Genomic DNA, 18620 nt, shown 5'->3' with positions numbered 1-18620 from the left:
AATTGTTAATATACACAACAAAAAGCAGGGGACCCAGTACTGAGCCCTGCGGAATGCCACTGGAAACAGCCGTCAACATATGGCAGCTTTCCACTGAACTGCTTGATTATATTTCGGATGTTGACTGGAGATCTGTGCTATATATTTTTTGCATCAATTCATATTTTAAGTAATGTATTGCAAATAAGTACTTCATCCTATTGAACCAGTATCCTGGATTACCATTTAACCGATCAAAAAATTACATGATAATTTGTCTGGGATTAAAACTGTCGTAATTGACATGTCTATTTTTATTTCACCTTAAAAATCCTGATTGGCAAAAGGAAACTACCATGTTCACACATATGTAAAAGTCAAAAAAGCTGGCCCGTTCAAGCTCTGTTTTCTTCATAAGAATTGTTGCAGCATGGAAGGAGGCCATTATGCCCGTCGTTTCTGTGCTGGCTCTCCGAAGGAGTAATTCACCTAGGGTCACATCCCCTGCCTTCTCCCCACAGCCCCGCAAATTCTTCCTTTTCAGATAAGAATCCAATTCCCTATTGAAGGCCTCGATCGAACCTTCCTCCACTGCCCTCGCAGGCAATGCCTAAAGTCTTGTTATGAAGTTTTCTAATGAATGTTAATTTCAGCAGTGGTCAGCTTGTGTGTTTGCATTGTTGATGACAACAACAAAAACAACTTGCATTTATATAGCACTTCAACATGTAGGAAGTTGCAAGGTGTCTCGCAGAGGTGTAAGGAGAAATGGAGACAAGGCAAAGGAGGTTAGGAGGGGTTACCAAAAACATGGTCAACGAAGTGGCATTTAACAAAGGAGAGGAATTTGGAGAAGGAGTTTCAGAGAGTGGGATCTATGTGGCTAAATGCACAGTCATCAATAGTGGGATGAAGGGAAGAAGGGAGAGTCGCATACAAAAGAGTCCAGAGTCAAAGAAACCGAGAGTACAGGGGAGAGGAGATTATCGCATTAGGGCTGAAGATGATGACTTCAGTCTGCCGAATATTTAACTGGCAAAATTCCGACTCATCCAAAACTAGGTATTAGATAAATAATTGCACAAAGGCAGCGGAAAGTCAAGAGAGATAGAGATGGGTTGCATCAGCATAACACCATTGCTTGAAATGATGTCAATGAGCCGCCAAACCTAGGGGCAATGTGAAATCCACATAGCTGTCCCCACAATGGACTGAAGGGTGATAGAGGAATGAAAAGGGGTGGGCAGGGGGAAAAGTAGTACATCCCTAAAATTCCCATTCAACAACTCACAACAAACTCATCCATTTACTTCAATTTTCACTTCCGGGATTAGGTCCCTGCTTATCACCATTGTCTTGGTTTTCTTCACATTTGTTCTTAATCCATATTCGGGGCCTCTTCTAACTCTGTAATCAGTGCAGTGTCATCTGCGCATGTCAAGTTGTTAATGTTCAACCCACCAATATTGCAACCTGGTAGATGTTCTAAGTCTCTGTACTGAGTTAGTTCATCTTGGCTGGCTCCCATTATAATCGGTTTCTGAATCTGTGGGGCTAAGGAGGGAAAATCCATCTGGGTTTTCACTCCTGGTCGCTAATCTAGTAATTCCTGCTGAAAAGTACACATGTGGATGTCAAGTGCGGGCAGACTTGTGTTTAATCCAATCTCTTTGCTTTATCTCACTGCCCCCCAACCTCTCGCCCCAACTAGAGTATTGGAATACTAAACGACGCAATGGCAGAAACTGGTCACAACATTAAAATGCTGCAGATAGCAAGAAAGCGACTGAATGATAACATTGAAGACAAAAAGACCGGGTATCGCATAGATGCAGGGATAGTTCGATTCCGCAAGCTGAAAGCACCAGCTCGGATACTTATAGATGAGTCAAAGCCACTGAGCGGCAACTAAATGAAGGACTTGTGATACATTGATGTCCTTTTAAGTGTTTGCTGTGCCTTTTTATGGGTAATAATTAAAACAATTTATTGGCTCGTTCCAATGATTATTTGCACCACATTTCACTTCTGTTCTGTTAACAAGGAGGATTTTCCAACCAAACAAACTTCCAGAGCTACAAATGGTGCACACCAGGCCTGCATTCAGTTCAATCACAAGCCAGATGGAGTGCAGTTCTGTCCCTTGGGGGAGGGACAGTTGTTGACATGCTGACATTGTGTTTCTCCTGCCCTGTTTCCATTCTCTATTCTCCCTGTGACTCACAATGATCACTGTTGTCTACGTCAAAACACTTTCAAAGGTGCAGACTTGACCAATTTTAATTGAAATTAATTAATTGTCTCCACGTTCCACCCTCCGTAAACTTAGTCATCCAAAGCTCTGCTGCCTGTGCCCTGACTCACACCAAGATCTGTTCACCCATCACCCCTGTGCCTGCTGACCTGCACTGGCTCCCGCTTAAACATCGCCTCGATTTTAAAATTCTCATCTTTGTTTAAAAATCCTTCCATGACCTCACCCTTCCCTATCTCTGTAATCTCTAGCCCCACAACTCTCCTCTAATTCTGGCCTGTTGAGCATCCTTGATTTTAATCACTCCACCATTGGCGGCCATGCCATCAGTTGCCCAGGTCCCAAGCTCCCCAAATCCCTCTGCCTCTCTACATCGCTTTCCTCCTTGAAGACGTTCTTGAAAATCTGCCTCTTTGACCAACCTTTCGGCCGTCTGCCCTAAGATTGCCTTTTGTGGCTCAGTGTCAAATTTTCCTTCATAATGCTCCTCCAAAATGCCTTGGGACATTTTATTACATTAAAGGTGCTATATAAATACAGATTGTTGTTGAAATCAGCTGGGCTGCCCTCTCACATGGATGTGAAATAAAGCTTGGCAACCCGACCCGAACCCGACCAAACCCAACTACATGTGTCGGGTTCGGGTTGGGTCGGGTCTATATTCGGTATCCAGCTTTCGGGCTCGGGTCGTTCTGTGCTGTATTTTCTATGTTCTATCAAACGGCTTTTAGATAGGTATATGGATAAAGGAGAATGATGGGGTATAGATTAAATTGTCCTTGACAGAGGACAAAGGATCGGCACAACATCGTGGGCCGAAGGGCCTGTTCTGTGCTGTATTTTCTATGTTCTATGTTCTATGTCAGGTGGGGTTCAGGTTGGCTGTGGTCCGGTTTTGTTTTGTAGTGTTTTCTTTTTAATCCATGCTTTGATGCAATTTTTTTTCTGTACTAATAACAGGTTTGATATTTTCGGGTCGGGTCGGGCATGAAAAAATATTGAAGGACTCGGGTCCGGGTCGGGTTCGGGTCGGCTGTGGTCGGGTCGAGCCCAGGTCGGGTTTTCATTTTATAGCCGAGCCAGGCTTTAATGTGAAAGATCCCATGGCACTATTTCAAAGACGAGCAGGGGCCTTCTCTCCAGTGTTCTTTCCAATACTTATTCCTCATCACTAAAAACAGCTGATCCAGTCATGATCACATGTTTGGTTGTGGGATCTTGCTGTGTGCAAATTGGCTGCCATGTTTCGTACCTTATAGGAAGGTGGAGGCATAGTGGTAATGACACTGGATTAGTAATCCAGAGCCCAGACTAATGCTCTGGGGACATGGGTTCGAATCCCACCACGGCAAATGATAGAATTTGAATTCAATTAATAAATCTGGAATTAAATCTAGTCTAATGGTGACCATGAAACCATTGTCGATTGTTATAAAAACCCATCTGGTTTACTAATGTCCTTCAGGGAAGGAAATCTGCCGTCCTTACCTGGTCTGGCCTACATGTGACTCCAGACCCACAGCAATGTGGTTGACTGTTAACTGCCCTCTGAAATGGCCTAGCAAGCCGCTCAGTTGTCAGGGGCAATTAGGGATGGGCAATAAATGCTGGCCTGGCCAGTGACGACCACATCCCATGAACGAATTTAAAAAAAATTCTAGCAACATAAAAGTAAAATACTGGCGATGTTGGAAAACTAATAAAAACAGAAAGTGCTGGAAATACTCCGCAGTTCAGCATCTGTGGGGAGAGGAAACAGAGTTAACATTTCAGGTTGATGACCTTTCAGAACTGATGAAAGGTCAGCATCGACCTGAATTGTTAACTCGGGCAGAATTTTCCCTGTGGCCTTCTGAACTCCACCACCATCACCCCTTTCCTCGAAAAGAACCTCTTGACCTTACTGTCCTTGCAAATTGCCGTCCTGTCTCCAATCTCCCTTTCCTCTGCAAAGTCCTTGAACGTGTTGCCGCCTCTCAAATCCGTTCCCATCTATCCCAGAATTCCATGTTTGAATCCTCCAATCAGGATTCTGCCCCTGTCACTGTACTGAAACAGCTCTTAACAAAGTCACAAATGACATCCTATGTGACTATGACAAAGGTAAACTTTCCCTCCTCGTCCTTCTCGACCTGTCTGCAGCCTTTGACACGGTTGACCACACCATCCTCCTCCAAAGCCTCTGCACTGTCGTCCAGCTGGGTGGGACTGCTCTCACCTGGATCCATTCTCATCTATCTAATTAAAGCCCGAGTGTCAATTTCAATGACTTTTCCTGCTCACAAATTTTATCACTGGTGTCCCCCAAGGATTTATCCTTGGCCCCCTCCTATTTCTCGTCTTTGAGTTGGCCCTCAGCGTCATCATCTGAAAGCACAGCATTAGTTTCCACATGTATGCTGACGACACTCAGCTCTACCTCACACCATAATTAAAGCAAAATACTGCAGATACTGGAAATCTGAAATAAAAACAGAAAGTGCTGAAAATACTCAGTAGGTCTGGCAGCATCTGTGGAGAGAGAAACAGAGTTAATGATTCAGGTCTGTGACCTTTCATCATGCCTTCTGAAATGGCCCAGCAAGCCACTCAGTTCAAGGGCAATTAGGGATGGGTAACAAATGCTGGCTTGCCAGCGATGCCCACATCCCATGAAAGAATAAAAAACTGGCTACCTCTCACTCCCACCTCTGGGAATACGGCCTAAGGCCGGATGCTCAAAATTCCACGCCCGCCCACCTCCATTTCCAGCATGGTAGGGCTGAAAATCACACTCTCAATCTCTCGCTCCACAGATGCTGCCTGACCTGCTGAGTATTTCCAGCATTTTCTGTGTTTATCATTCATTACAACAGTGACTACACTTCCAAAGAATTTCATTGGCTGTAAAATGCTTCGTGTGAAAGCCGCTATTAGAAATGAGTTCCAAAGAAGGGTCACTGACCTGAAACGTTAACTCTGCTTCTCTCTCCACAGATGCTGCCAGACCTGCTGAGCATTTCCAGCATTTCTTGTTTTTATTTCAGATTTCCAGCATCCGCAGTATTTTGCTTTTACATTAGAAATGGGAGTTGCCACATCTCAGGCTGAAATGAATCAGACTTGAAATCACAGCTTTAATTTTAACTTTAAGATTTAACAAGTATTCTATTAAAGACTTCTATAGAGTTCTGGCTTTGCACTGAATCAGGAAGGACTTCTTTCTACCCACGTGGCCGGATCTGAGTCTGCCCAGATTAAAGATGGCGCTGCACCAATTCCGTCAAAGCGCCTGCGCCGTTTCCGATTTGCCCTGAAGAAAGATGGCAGCAGCCGGCACCCTATGCGCATGCTCCTCCCTGCTTAACTCTCGGCCCCTCCCCCCCAGGCGACCGGGGCCCATATGAAACATGGCGGCGGTGAAGCCCTTTGCAGAACAGCGCATGCCCAGTTCCATTGGCGCCGTGTTGGCCCGGATGTGGGCGTGCTCCGCGGAGTGAGCCCCTGCTTTATGATCTCGGTGCAACCCAGAGTTGGCCTTTTTGGTGGCGGATCCTGAGCGGAGCAGGTGGGGGTTGCGGCGGCTGAAGCGAAGGGAGAGAGGTCCAGGCGCGGGGGAAGGAATAACCCGACCCCGGGAGTGGTTTGTGGGTGGGAAGGGGGTCGGGGCTTGGAATGGGAGTGAAAGATGTGCCCAGAGCATGATCGAGGCCGCGGCGCCCGGTGAGGGCCCAGGCATGGGAACGTGGAGCCTCCACGGTGAGAGGGTCTAAGCGGCTTCTGGGCTGGAGGGAACCTTAGGTGTTTTGGGGATCAAACCCCACTCCTTGGCTGAGGGTCTTGGACCGCCTTTAGGGCCCTGCTTTCAAGCTGCTCACTCACTTCCAAGAATCTAATAATAACTCCCAACTTCTGTAACCGTAAACCGTCTGCTTGAACCCCTGTCTCCACCACCAAAAATAAGTGCGAGCAGCTTGTGGACTTCTTTGTCACGAAGATGAAGAGCATCCGATCAGCTCCCTCTGCTGTGTCCTCTCACCAGCCCATCTGGTCAAACTTTCTATAACTCTCCCCCTTCTTCCCACCCCCCCCCCCCCCCAGCTCTGAACTTGCATCTTTTCCTAGTTTTTCCTCTTGCGCTCTCTCTCAGCTCATCTTGTCCATGAGACCCACCTCCTGCTCCCTCGACCCTATTCCCATTAAACTACTGACCTTCCTCACCGCCATGTTAGCTGATATCGTCAACAGTTCTCTCTCTTCAGTAGTTGTCCTCCTCTCTAAATCTTCCATTATCACCCCGCTTAAAAAAAAATCCTTGATCCCACCGCCCTTGCAAACTGCCGTCTCATTGCCAACCTTCCTTTCCTCTCCAAAGTCTTTGAATGTATTGTTGCCTCACAAATCCATTCCCATCTTCCCGGAATTCCATGATTGAATCTCTTCAATCAGGTTTCTGCCCCTGCCGCAGTAATGAAACAGCTCTTATCAAAGTCACAAGTTACATCCTATGTGACTGCGACAAAGGTAAATGTTCCCTCTTCGTCCTTCTGGACCTGTCTGCAGCCTTTGATATGGTTGACCACACCATCCTGCTCCACAACACCTCTCCACTGTCATCCAGCTGAGTGGAATTGCTCTCACCTGGTTTTATTCTTGCTTATCTAATTGTATCCAGAATATCACTTGCAATGGCTTCTATTTCTGCTTCCACACCGTTACCTCAAGGATCTTTCCATCCCCCTCCTCCTGTTACCTGTCTACATGCTGCACCTTGGCAACGTCATCTGAAAGCACAGTGTTTGTTTTCATGTGTGCCGATGACACCCAGCTCCAGGTCACTACCACCCCTCTCAACTCCACTGTTGATAAACTATCAGAATACTTATTTGACATCCCAGTACTGGATGAGTAGAAATTTCCTCCAATTAAATATTGGGCGACTGAAGGCATTGTTTTTGGTTCCTGCTCCAGACTCTTGCCTAACTACTGAATCCTTCCCCCTAGCAACTGTCGAAGACTAAATCAGTCTGTTTGCAACCTTGGTGTTATTTTGACCCCGAGACGAGCTTCCAGCCTCATATTTGCGCTGTCATTGGGATCACCCATTTCCACCTTTGTAACTTTGCCTGTCTCAGTAAATCTGCTGCTGAAACCATCATTCATGCCTTTGTTACCTCTAGGCTTTACTATTGCAATTCACTCCTGGCTGGTCTCCCTCATTCTACGCTGCATAAAGTTCAGGTTATTCAAAACTCTGCTGCATGTGTCTTAACTTGCACCAAGTCCCGTTCCCCTTTCACTCCTGTGCTCGCTGACCTACACTGGCTCCTGGTCAAGCAGCACCTTGATTTTAAAATTCTCATACTTGTTTTCAGTACCTTCCATGGGCTCATTCCCTCCCTATCTCTAATCTCCAACTCTCGAGATATCTGCTCTCTAATTCTGAACTCCTGAGCAACCCTAATTTTAATTGCTCCACCATTGGTAGCTGTGCCTTCAGTTGCCTAGGCACCAAGCTCTGGAATATCCTCCCTACATCCCTCTGCCTCTCCACTTCGCTTTCCTCCTTCAAGACAGAATTTGTACCAGTGGTTTTCTCTGAACGTCCTCTGTGCTTTCATACAGGATAAAGCTAATTCTGGGATCAGAGACAGATTGCACAGAGATATATTTCTGTAATATAAAATAATCCTGCCAGTAATGGATATGAAAGGGCATAGACTATGAGGCAATGCACAGGAGAGAGTTTTCTGTGCTGTGTTGGGTTAAGAGGTTTCGGCATCTCGGGTTAGTTGGTGGTGGTGGGTTGATGCCTTTTCTCTCTCTGCAGCATGACTGAGTGGGAGAGTGTGCCCGCGGTCGCGGAGACCCCCGAGATCAAGCTGTTTGGCAAGTGGAGCACGGACGATGTTCAGATCAATGACATTTCCCTGCAGGTGCGTGGTGCTGTTCCTTTTCCCCAAATGTGTTGCTCCAGTGTGAGACAAAGGCCCCAAAATAGCTGGGCCCAGCAGTGGGTGGAATTTGGCATGGGGTCTGGTTCTACATCTTTACCTTGTCCTCTCTTGGGGCAGAATTCCCCACAGGAGGGGGTGGGTGCTTTTCCCTCAGCCCCCATTCCGTCCTGCTGCTGTTTGAAGAGACAGGGCTGATGATGTCCCCTGCCAACGCTTCCATCAGCCCCACCTCTTCCATGCAGCCACGATAAAGTAGGATTGTGCTCTACTGCCATACTTAAGGGAGGTCCTGATACTAGTTTCTTATTGATAACAGAGGGAGCTAAGGCACCATCTGGCTAAAATAGTCAGCTGATCCCTTCACTGTAGATTTGATGTCCATGGAGCTCGATAGATGACAAATGGAAGGAAGACTTGTGCCTTTCACCACCACAGGTCATCCCAAAGCACTTGACAGCCGATGAAGTACTTTTGAAGTGTCGTCTTCTGTTGCAGTGTGGGAAACACTGCAGCTGATTTAAGCACAGCAAGTCCCCACAAGCAGCATTATGATAATCAGTCTTAATCATGTTGGTCAAGGAATAAATGTTGGCCAGGAGACTCCCCTGCTGTTCAAAATATTGCCATGGGATCTTTTACATCAACCTGAGAGAGCAGCTGGGTTCTGATCTGAAAGGCGGCACCTCCGACAGTGCTGCCCTGGAGTGTCAGCCTTGGTTGTTGTGTCCAAGTCTTTGAAGTGCGACTTGAACCCAGAGCCTTGTGGCTCGGAGCTGAGAGTGCTCCTCACTGAGCCCCTGCTGCTCACTCCTGTTGGGAGAAACTGCCCCAGCACACTTGCAGAAGCAATATTGGGCTTGGATATCTGCGCCACTGCCTGCCTGCTGGGGGTGTCGGTTCCCTGGGTGTCAGCACCTCAGCCGAGTGGTGATTTCTCACTGTACTGCAAGTGCTGCCAGGCGCAAGTGGAAGATAAGTAGGGAGTTCTCCTGGAGTCGTGACCACCTTGCGTCAACTAAATTCTACCAATAACTATCGCCAGTAATAGATTTTCTGCTTGTGGGTCCTTGCTGTGTATAAAATAAGCTGATGTGTTTGCTGACATATTAACAGCCCTTTGAACATAAAGATGCTTCATGTCTTGGTACCTGGCTGTATGTATGGTAAGCTTGTCTGCTGCTCAGTGAGATCCCAGTGTGCTGTCATGTTAAATCTGACCCCTAGTGTCTGCTTCTGGCAGCCCAGTCACCAGGACACTTACGGTAAAACACCAGACGTCTTCAGGCACTGGCGCTGAGTGTCGTCTCCAGGTCTGCCGGGTGACATGGGACACAGGCCATGGGTAGGCCACATCTGATCATCAGTGAGCCATTTGAGCTTTTAGGATCTGCTTATTGTGTTTTTTCTTAATCAGTGGTCACTTTTCTTTCCAAATGATTGCAAAACGATGGGATTTGAGTCTGCAGCCACCGTGTATCTGGTCCACTATGACGACTAGTGGCGCAGTGGTTCGCACCGCAGCCTCACAGCTCCAGCGACCTGGGTTCGATTCTGGGTACTGCCTGTGCGGAGTTTGCAAGTTCTCCCTGTGACCGCGTGGGTTTCCTCCGGGTGCTCCGGTTTCCTCCCACAGCCAAAGACTTGCAGGTTGATAGGTAAATTGGCCATTATAAATTGCCCCTAGTATAGGTAGGTGGTAGGGGAATTGAGGGAAGGTGGGGATGTGGTCGGAATATGGGATTAATGTAGGATTAGTATAAATGGGTGGTTGATGGTCGGCACAGACTCAGTGGGCCGAAGGGCCTGTTTCAGTGCTGTATCACTAAATAAATAAACTGTGCTCTGTTCTGGTGTGTGTTTGTGTTGCATTGCCCTTTGACAGCAGAATCTTGCTTCATTTTTGCTTGTAAACTTTACCAGGTTACATTTTTTTGCACCAGGGGCAGTAATTGCATCTCGCGGTGGGCCCTGACCCCTTCAGAGTCCACTGTATTGCCTCACAAACTTATTCGCAGAGAAGGGGCTGTTGTTTGAGTCTATTCTCTTAAGGTATTAGCCTTGGCAGTGAACGCTGGCCATCCTATGGTGCGTGTTACAGCCCAGTGACTGATGGTGTTGCTGTCCAGGCCAAGCTGCTGCTTCAGAGTATTGTCCTGCTGGATAATTCACTGCGTTGTGTGTTAATCCTTTCACCTCTGCGCTGGTGATTGGTGACCCATGGAGGGACTAGAATGATAGAGCACGGAAGGAGGCTGTTTGGCTCATTGTGCCTGTGCCAGCTCTTTGGAGCTGTCCAATTAGTCTCGCTCTTTCGTCGTGGCCATGTGTATTTTTCCATGCCCGGTATTTATCTGGTTCCCTTTTTGAAAGTGTTTGTTGAGTTTACTTCCACTGCCTTATTCCACGACACAACCCGCTGTGTAGAGTTTCTCATCTTCCCCATCCAGCTGGATTGCCCGTCACCTTTGGATGAAGACAGGGCCTTGTTGACTCCCTCTTTCTTTTCCTCAGGATTACATCGCTGTCAAGGAGAAATATGCCAAGTACCTCCCACACAGCTCTGGCCGCTACGCCGCAAAACGTTTCCGTAAGGCCCAGTGTCCCATCGTGGAGCGTCTGACCAACTCTATGATGATGCACGGTCGGAACAATGGCAAGAAGCTGATGACCGTGAGGATAGTGAAGCACGCCTTCGAGATCATCCACCTACTGACCGGCGAGGTGAGCAGCTTCAGGTGAACGGGCTATTCAGGCCAATGGCTGGGTAGAGGGCAGAATAACACCTGCCTTGCCTTCCAGGAGAAGGATGATATTCCCATGCAAAAATGACCATGCTTTTTTGGAAAGCACAGTAACGCGGATGCTGGAAACCCAAACTAAAACAAACAGCAAGTGGTGGAAATACTCCACAGGCCTGGCAGCATCTGTGGAGAGAGAAACCAGAGTTAACATTTCGGGTCTGTGACCTTTCGTCAGACCTGAAACGGTAACTCTGTTCCTTTCTCCGCAGATGCTGCCAAGCCTGATGATGATTTTGAATTTAGACCAGCGAGGTGGTTGGCGTTTCATTTATTCTCTTTGCAAAGGGATTGTTTAAGTACAGGCAATTTTCTTATCCGGCTCCCGGTGGGCCAGGTATCCTGGCACAACCGAGGGCTCAGCAAATTTACCCCAGCCCTGGCTGTGTTGGTCGATAAGCAATTGGTCAGTACAAACCAGCTTAAGCTCGCTGCTTTTTTAATGTGCCCCAGCCTAATGTACTCTGCCAGTAGATGGCGACCAACTACAACAGCCTTAACCTGTTAGATTTACAGCACGGAAACAGCCACTTGGCCAAACAGGTCCGTGCCTGTCAGCTGTGACTCACTTGACAGCCTCTCGCCTGTGGGTGAGAACCTTGTGGGTTCAAGTTCTATTCAAGAGACTTAAGCACAAAATTCAGTCTGGCCCTCCAGTGCACCGCTGAGGGAGCTCTGCACTGAAGTGCCATCTTTCGGATGAGTTGTTAAACTGAGACCCCGTCTGCCCCCCTCGGGTGGATGTAAAAGATCCCGTGGCCGATATATCGAAGGGGAGCAGGGGAGTTCTCCCCGGTGCCGTGGCCAATATTCATCCCTCAATCAACGTCGCAAAAACAGATGATCTGCTCACTATCTGAGTGCTGTTTGTGGGAGCTTGTTGTGTGCAAATTGGCTGCTTGTAACTCTCCATTACAACACTGACTGCACTTCAGAAAGGACTTTCTTGGCTGTAAAGCCCTTTGAGACATCCTGTGGTTGTTACGTAGGTGCTAGTCTTTCTGCCTTGCTATGTTGCAGATGAGCCTCCTCCCACCCCTCATCTCACCATATCAACAGATCCTTCCATTCCTTGCCCCCTCATGTATTTACCTAGCTTCCCCATTAAATATATCTATGCTCGTCGCCTTAACCCCACTCTCTTTGGTAGTGAGTTCCACAGTCTCACCACGCTCTGGGTAAAGACGTTTCTCCCACTTTCCCTATTGGATATATTGGTGTCTGTCTTGTATTTATGCTCCCCTGGTTATGAACAGCCTCCCTCGCTACCCCACCCCAAAATGAAAACACAATTCTCTGCATCTACCCTAATGAAGCCCTTCATAATGTTGAAGACCTGAGAAAATACGGCCACAAAATTGGGCATGTGTTCGGGTAGATGGACAGAATGGGCCTGTTGTTCTCTGGGTGTGATTCGTGCTGACAAATCCGCTTCTGTCTCCTGTCCCTAGAGATCCTGAGAAGTGGCAGCTGGACTGCTGCCTTGCATTCTGGGTTGTTTAGCATTGTAACTACTAATCCAACTTGTGAAGAGGACATAAGGAGGCTACAAAGGGATATAGATAGGTTAAGTGAGTGGGCAAAGACCTGGCAAATGGAGTATAATGTGGGACAGTGTTAAATTGTCAAATCTGGCAGAAAGAATGAAAAAGAAGCATATTATCTAAATGGTGAGAGATTGCAGAGCTCTGAGATGCAGAGAGATCTGGGTGTCCTAGTGCATGAATTGCAAAAGATTAGTATGCAATTGCAGCACATAATCAGGAAAGCTAATAGAATGTTATCGTTTATCGCGAGGGGAATTGAATACAAAAGTAGGGAGGTTATGCTTCAGCTATACAGGGCATTGGTGAGACCATATCTGGAGTACTGTGTACAGTACTGGTCTCCTTATTTAAGGAAGGATGTAAATGCGTTGGAGGCAGTACAGAGAAGGTTTACTGGACTAATACCTGGAATGGGTGGGCTGTCTTATGAGGAAAGATTAGACAGGCTAGGCTTGTAGCCACTGGAATTCAGAAGAGTAAGAGGCGACTTGATTGAAATATATAAGATCCTGAGGGGTCTTGACAGGGTGGATGTGGAAAGGATGTTTCCTCTTGTGGGAGAATCTAGAACTAGGGGTCACTGTTTAAAAAATGGAATAGTGTAGGTCAGATGGTTTCACAGGTCGGCGCAACATCGAGGGCCGAAGGGCCTGTACTGCGCTGTAATGTTCTAATTCTAAAATAAGGGGCCGCCCATTTAAGACAGATGCGTAGAAATTTTTTCTCTCAGCGTCGTGAGTCTTTGGAATTCTCTTCCTCAAAAGGTGGTGGAAGCAGGGTCTTTGAATATTTTTAAGGCAGAGGTAGATAGATTCTTGATAAGCAAGGGGGTGGAAGGTTATTGGGGTAGGTGGAAATGTGGAGTAATCAGTTCAGCCATGAACGTGTTGAATGGCGGAGTAGGCTCGAGGGGCCGAGTGGCCTGCTCCTGATTCATAAGTTCCATGTGTCTCAGCATGGAGAGTGGCTGCTTCTGAACGATGATGGGTTGCGGCTGTGGTATTATTGTGCGTGAGCCCTTTGAGCTCTGTGTGTTAACCATGTGCTTTTCAGAACCCACTACAGGTGCTGGTGAATGCCATCATCAACAGTGGTCCCCGTGAAGACTCCACCCGTATTGGCCGAGCTGGCACAGTCAGGAGACAGGCTGTCGACGTGTCCCCACTGCGACGTGTTAACCAGGTGAGGGGGGTGTGGTTTTCATAAGCAAGATGCTTCGTCTGAGCAGTGCTTGCCACTGTTTTTCGTGCGCAAGTGAATTTAGGATGTGCAACTAGGATGGGAGCATCAGAATTGGTTATTTCCTGTAGCAAGTGTTCAGTTCAGTGCAGAGAAAATCTTGTCTGGGTGAAGTGCTGGTGGTTTGCAAACTGTTGAAGGATTGGGCCCTGACAGATGTACTTGTTGCTCCCTCTGCTGGCTGCACTGCAACAGCGGCTGTGATTGGGGGAAGTGCTTTCGTTGTCGATATAAGATGCCTTGTTTCGTAAATCCACCCCTTCATTAGAAGGGGTGGATTAACTATGTGGCCTGTTAACACTGCAGCAAATTAGATATTTTACATCTTTTGCTGTTAATTCCCAGACTACTTGCATTTTCTATGGATCACTGCTGCCTGCTGCTAACCAAGTGTGTCCATTAATCACTAGGGACAGGAGGAGGGCATTCACTTAGATCGTGGCTGATTGGTATCTTGAACTCCAGTTCACCACCTTGCTAAGTTTCCTGGTGCAGGATTTGACCATGCATTCTGTCTCAGTATTGCACCGAGGGAGTGCTGCCTTTTGTATTGAACCTGTTAAACTGAAGCATCCAGCTGTTTGTTCAGATTCAATATGAAAGATCACGTGGCCATGTTGGAAGGAGATCATGGCAGCTCTCCCAATGTCACGACAGCAGATTAACTGTTGGGCTTGCTTTATGGGACCTTGTCTTGTGTATTAAAGCCTTCTCGGGTATAAAATTGAAACCCGACAAAACCACACCCCACCCAGGCTTGGGCCCTTTAATTTTTTTTCGTGCCCGACCCAAAACGAATATCGTTCATCCGTTTCGGCAGCAGGCCGTTCCTGCAGATGGAGTCGTGGGGAATCATGGGTGAGCCTGATCCCGTGACTTCCCAGAAGCAGCACTGTCCAGCCCGACCCAACCCGAGCCCGAATGCTGGACTCGGGATATAGACCCGACCCGAACCTGACACATGTAGTCGGGTCTAATCGGGTCGGGTAGCCAGGCTTTAGTGTGAATATTGACCGTGAAGTGCTCAGGGGCATCTGGAGGTTGTGAAAGGGGCTATATAAATGCAAGTCGTTATTCTTCTCTGGGGCGTCAATAAATGCAGGTTTACTCGTTGACGTGGTGCTGTCGATAAAGGCTGCTGGATTGGGATAGGAGTTAGTGCGGCTTGCAGCCCTGAAAGGAGCCATGAGGACAGAGGTGTTCACTGGCACCCTCTATTGACCAACTGAAGTGTCTGATTTTTTTTTTTGTCATGTGTCCACAGGCTATCTGGTTGCTATGTACCGGGGCCAGAGAGGCTGCGTTCAGGAACATTAAAACCATCGCAGAATGCCTGGCTGATGAGCTGATCAATGCTGCTAAGGTATGTCGCTGTGGCGAGGAGGAACAATTTTTTAAAAAAAAGAAACGTCCCTTTTTTAATGGGAGTGCTTGAGGCTTGGGCAGGGTCACCTTCTGCAGCGCAGGAGAGAAAAAAAACTAATGTAAATAAGGGAGTGCCCGCCTCTCAAAGAGAGGGTTTGTTGACTGAGTAAAAGGTCTGATCTAAGTCACTGACGTGATTTTTCTCTCTCTCAATTAAGTTGCTGTGTCGTTCTGAGTTTCCTTTAATTTAAAAGGTTCTTTTGTGTTTGGTAATTGTGTTCCACGATTATGAAAATTGCAAATCACTGGGTTTAGAGTCATAGTCATTTACTGCACAGATGGAAGCCATTTGGCCCATTGAGTCTGTGCCAGCTCTCCGTGGAGCAATTCAGTCAGTCCCACTTCCTCTGCTTGATCCCCGTATCCCTGAAGTTTATTTCCTTCAAGTGTCCATCCAGTTTCTTTTTGAAGTCATTGATTGGCTCCACTTCCACCACCCTTGTGGGCAGTGAGTTCCAGGTCATTGTCACTCGCTGTGTAAAAAAAAAAAGTTCTTCCTCACATTCTCCCCCTGCATCACTTTCCCAGAAATTTCAATCTGTGTCCCCTGGTCCTTGAACCATTTGTTAAAGGGCACAGTTTTTCCTTGTCTAACTTATCTAAGCTTGTAATAATCTTCTAACCTCTATCAAATCTCCCCTCAATCTCCTTTGCTCCATAGCGAACAACCCCAGCTGTGCTAACCTTGCAACTAAAATCCCTCATTTACCATTCTGGTAAATCTCCTCTGCACCCACTCAAGGACCCTCACATCCTTCCTAAAGTGTGATGACCAGAACTGGGACGCAATACTCCATTTGGGGCTTTATAAAGGTGTCCCCATATGGGAGAGACTAGAACTAGGGGACACAACTTAAAAATAAGGGGTCTCCCATTTAAGACAGAGATGAGAAATTATTTCTTTGAGGGTCTTTTAGTCTGTGGAATTCTCTTCCCCAGAGAGCAGTAAAGGCTGGACCATTGAATATTTTTAAGGCTGAGCTGGATAGATTTTTGATTGGCATGGGAGTCAAAGGTGATAGTAGACAGCTAAGTACGGGTGCGATCAGATCAGCAGGGTGGAGGGGCTGAATGGCCTACTCCTAATTATGTTCGGTGAGCTCTTGTGTTTGCACGTCACGCTAAAGATAATTTTACCATTATTGGCAAAAAGAACCAAAGGGGGGATGAGAGATTTTTTTTAACCCAGCTAGTTGTTGGGATCTGGAATGCAGTGCCTGAAAGGATGATGGTAACAGATTCAGTAATAACTTTCAAAAGGGGACTGAACGTGAAAAGGAGTCTTGTTTTTTTAGGGCTAGGATGAAACAGCGGGCAGTGGGACTAATCGGATCGCTCTTTCCAAGAGCTGGCATCGGCACAGTGGGCTGAATGGTCTCCTTCTAGCGCTGTATGATTCTAATTGAATTTCTGCAGCAAGCTCTGGATTTTAGACTGCTGTATCTGAGGGACTAATAAACTCCCTTCAATATAAACTGCACTTCTGAGCCCTTCTGAAGGTTTCCTGGGATAAGCTGAATTCCTAGTTTAAAACCTGCTGCGACCTTGTTTAGTTGGTAGCTGTCTTTGCCTCAGTGTGAGGAGGTTGTGGGTCAGGGGCTTGAACACAATGTAGACTGGCGGTGGCACCCCCCCCCCCCGTGTACTACTGTAGGAATGTTGCATTGCCACATGTGCCAATTCTAAGAATGCCTGTTAAAGATCCCGAGGCACTTCGAGCATTCCTTCCTCTCAAAACACCATTTATAAATGAAAACCTGTTTGCTTACGTGTATTGATATATATCTAACTTACTGTAATTACAGAGCGATTTTTCTCTTATTCCACTGCTCCTTCCAGTTTATTATTCTCAGTGAGTTTCTGAGCCTGTTGTTTGTGTAAATGAGAAGCTGTGCTTGTCCCATTTGGAGCCCCGATGCAGTGCCCTCTCTGGATTTGCCTCCCCTAAAATAATGAGTACTTGTCCCGTTTGACCCTGAGCCCATTTCTTGCTTGATGTGGTGACCTTGGATAAGAATTAAAAGCAGCACATTGGAGGTCCTTTCTCGTACTGCCTAATTCATCCTGGATCACTGAGACCCATGACAGAAATCACTTCCGTAACTTTCACTGAGCATTTGGTGCCCAACCTTGTTTTCATTGGATCCCTGTCCTTCCTCTTTGTAAGTGCAAGTTCTCTGATAGTCATCACAGTCAGCCTTGTCCTTGAGGGAATGGGTGGGTGGGATGTGGAACTGCAATACAAGTGGCTGCAGCAGGTGTTGTCCCAGCAGTGCCCAGGTGTATAATGTTTCTCTGTTGTCATTTGCAGGGCTCCTCTAACTCTTACGCCATTAAGAAGAAGGATGAGCTGGAGCGTGTGGCCAAATCCAACCGTTAGTTTTGTAACTTCTGGCATCTTGCATTATGTAATAAAAGTGTTTGAAAGATACCTTGCCTGTCCTGTCCTTCATAAGATGACAGTTCAGAACGGTGGGGGGATGGATGGTCTCTGCTTTGTCATTATACTGTTAACAAGATTATCCCTCAATCGCTAAAACGGATAATCTGGACATTTGTCACATTGCTGTTTGTGGGAGCTTGCTGTACGCAAGCGGCTGCTGCGTTTACTTCGTTACAACAGTGAGGGCATCTCCAAAGTACTTAATCTTTTTCTTCCTGTCTTTTTGTGAGAAATACATTGTGGGTGTTTATTTAACATTTGTCGATTTTGTGTTGTGATATCAGCAATCAGTGGGGTAGGGGGGAGGATGGGAATTGGTAAAGGTGTGTGACAGGCAGCCGGCCAGTCTGAAACGTATGATGTTCCTGTCCTGGAACAATGGGGGTCAAATCTCTCGATTCTCGTCACTCATAGCGAATGGTCCAATTTCATCTGGATCTCCTGAGGTGGTGACCGGTCTCGTACAAATGAAAGTTCTTACTTAGATCTTGTTTGCTGTGCCAATTGGAGTTAAGTGCATCTGTTCCTGTTGGCTGCTTCTCTAGCTTGGACTTGACCTGCGTGCCTTTCCCTGTGTGCCCAGGGATGTCCCTGTGATGCGCAAGCTGCATGTATGAATGGTGTGCGAGATGAGCAGCCAAGTGGTGTGCTACCAATGCTGCTTCAAGCTTCCTCTCCCCCACCCCGACCTGCCCTCAGCTGATTGTTGTGCATTCTTTGCTGTATTTCCCACTTTTTTTTCCCCTCCCACCCTGGATTTGAAGTCACTCAACTGCATTGATTTTTCACTCCCTTTTGAGCAATAAATCAGAGATGTTTCTGGGGGTGGTGGGGGAGGAAGAGAAAGGGCTGTTAGTCCCAATGGTCCCTCCGAGTAGGAAATTTTCTGAGTACCGGTGACCCTCTGCAAATACAGATCGTGCCCAGGGACCTCCTTCCTTCCTACCTTTTTAAAAAAGACATCAAAGTGAGCACCATTTTCTTATCGACTTCCGTTGT

At 47.0% G+C, this 18620-nt stretch overlaps 1 protein-coding gene across 2 annotated transcripts; it reads left to right on the top strand.

The window, feature by feature from the left end:
- Positions 1-5690: 5690 nt before the first annotated feature.
- On the top strand, positions 5691-17609 carry rps5 (ribosomal protein S5). Of its 2 annotated transcripts, none has more exons than XM_068009609.1 (6): positions 5691-5780; positions 8043-8148; positions 10681-10890; positions 13568-13696; positions 15018-15116; positions 17490-17609. In XM_068009609.1, the coding sequence occupies exons 2-6, from the start codon at positions 8044-8046 to the stop codon at positions 17556-17558; spliced, it is 612 nt and encodes a 203-aa protein (XP_067865710.1). In that variant the 5' UTR covers positions 5691-5780; position 8043; the 3' UTR covers positions 17559-17609. The 2 variants fall into 2 exon arrangements, with proteins under 2 accessions (XP_067865710.1, XP_067865711.1); XM_068009610.1 differs by lacking the exon at positions 5691-5780 and adding an exon at positions 5865-5971.
- Positions 17610-18620: the final 1011 nt, after the last annotated feature.

This window comes from Heterodontus francisci, chromosome 29, assembly GCF_036365525.1.
Source record: "Heterodontus francisci isolate sHetFra1 chromosome 29, sHetFra1.hap1, whole genome shotgun sequence".
NCBI lineage: Eukaryota > Metazoa > Chordata > Chondrichthyes > Heterodontiformes > Heterodontidae > Heterodontus > Heterodontus francisci.
Note: the sequence above shows the minus strand (reverse complement) of the source record. Positions and strands in the feature narration are given on the sequence as shown.

Coding starts and splice junctions, on each gene's coding strand:
- rps5 (XM_068009609.1), top strand. CDS start 8,044: ATGACTGAGTGGGAGAGTGTGCCCGCGGTCGCGGAGACCCCCGAGATC. Junction 8,149..10,680: donor TCAATGACATTTCCCTGCAG/GTGCGTGGTGCT, acceptor TCTTTTCCTCAG/GATTACATCGCTGTCAAGGA. Junction 13,697..15,017: donor CACTGCGACGTGTTAACCAG/GTGAGGGGGGTG, acceptor ATGTGTCCACAG/GCTATCTGGTTGCTATGTAC.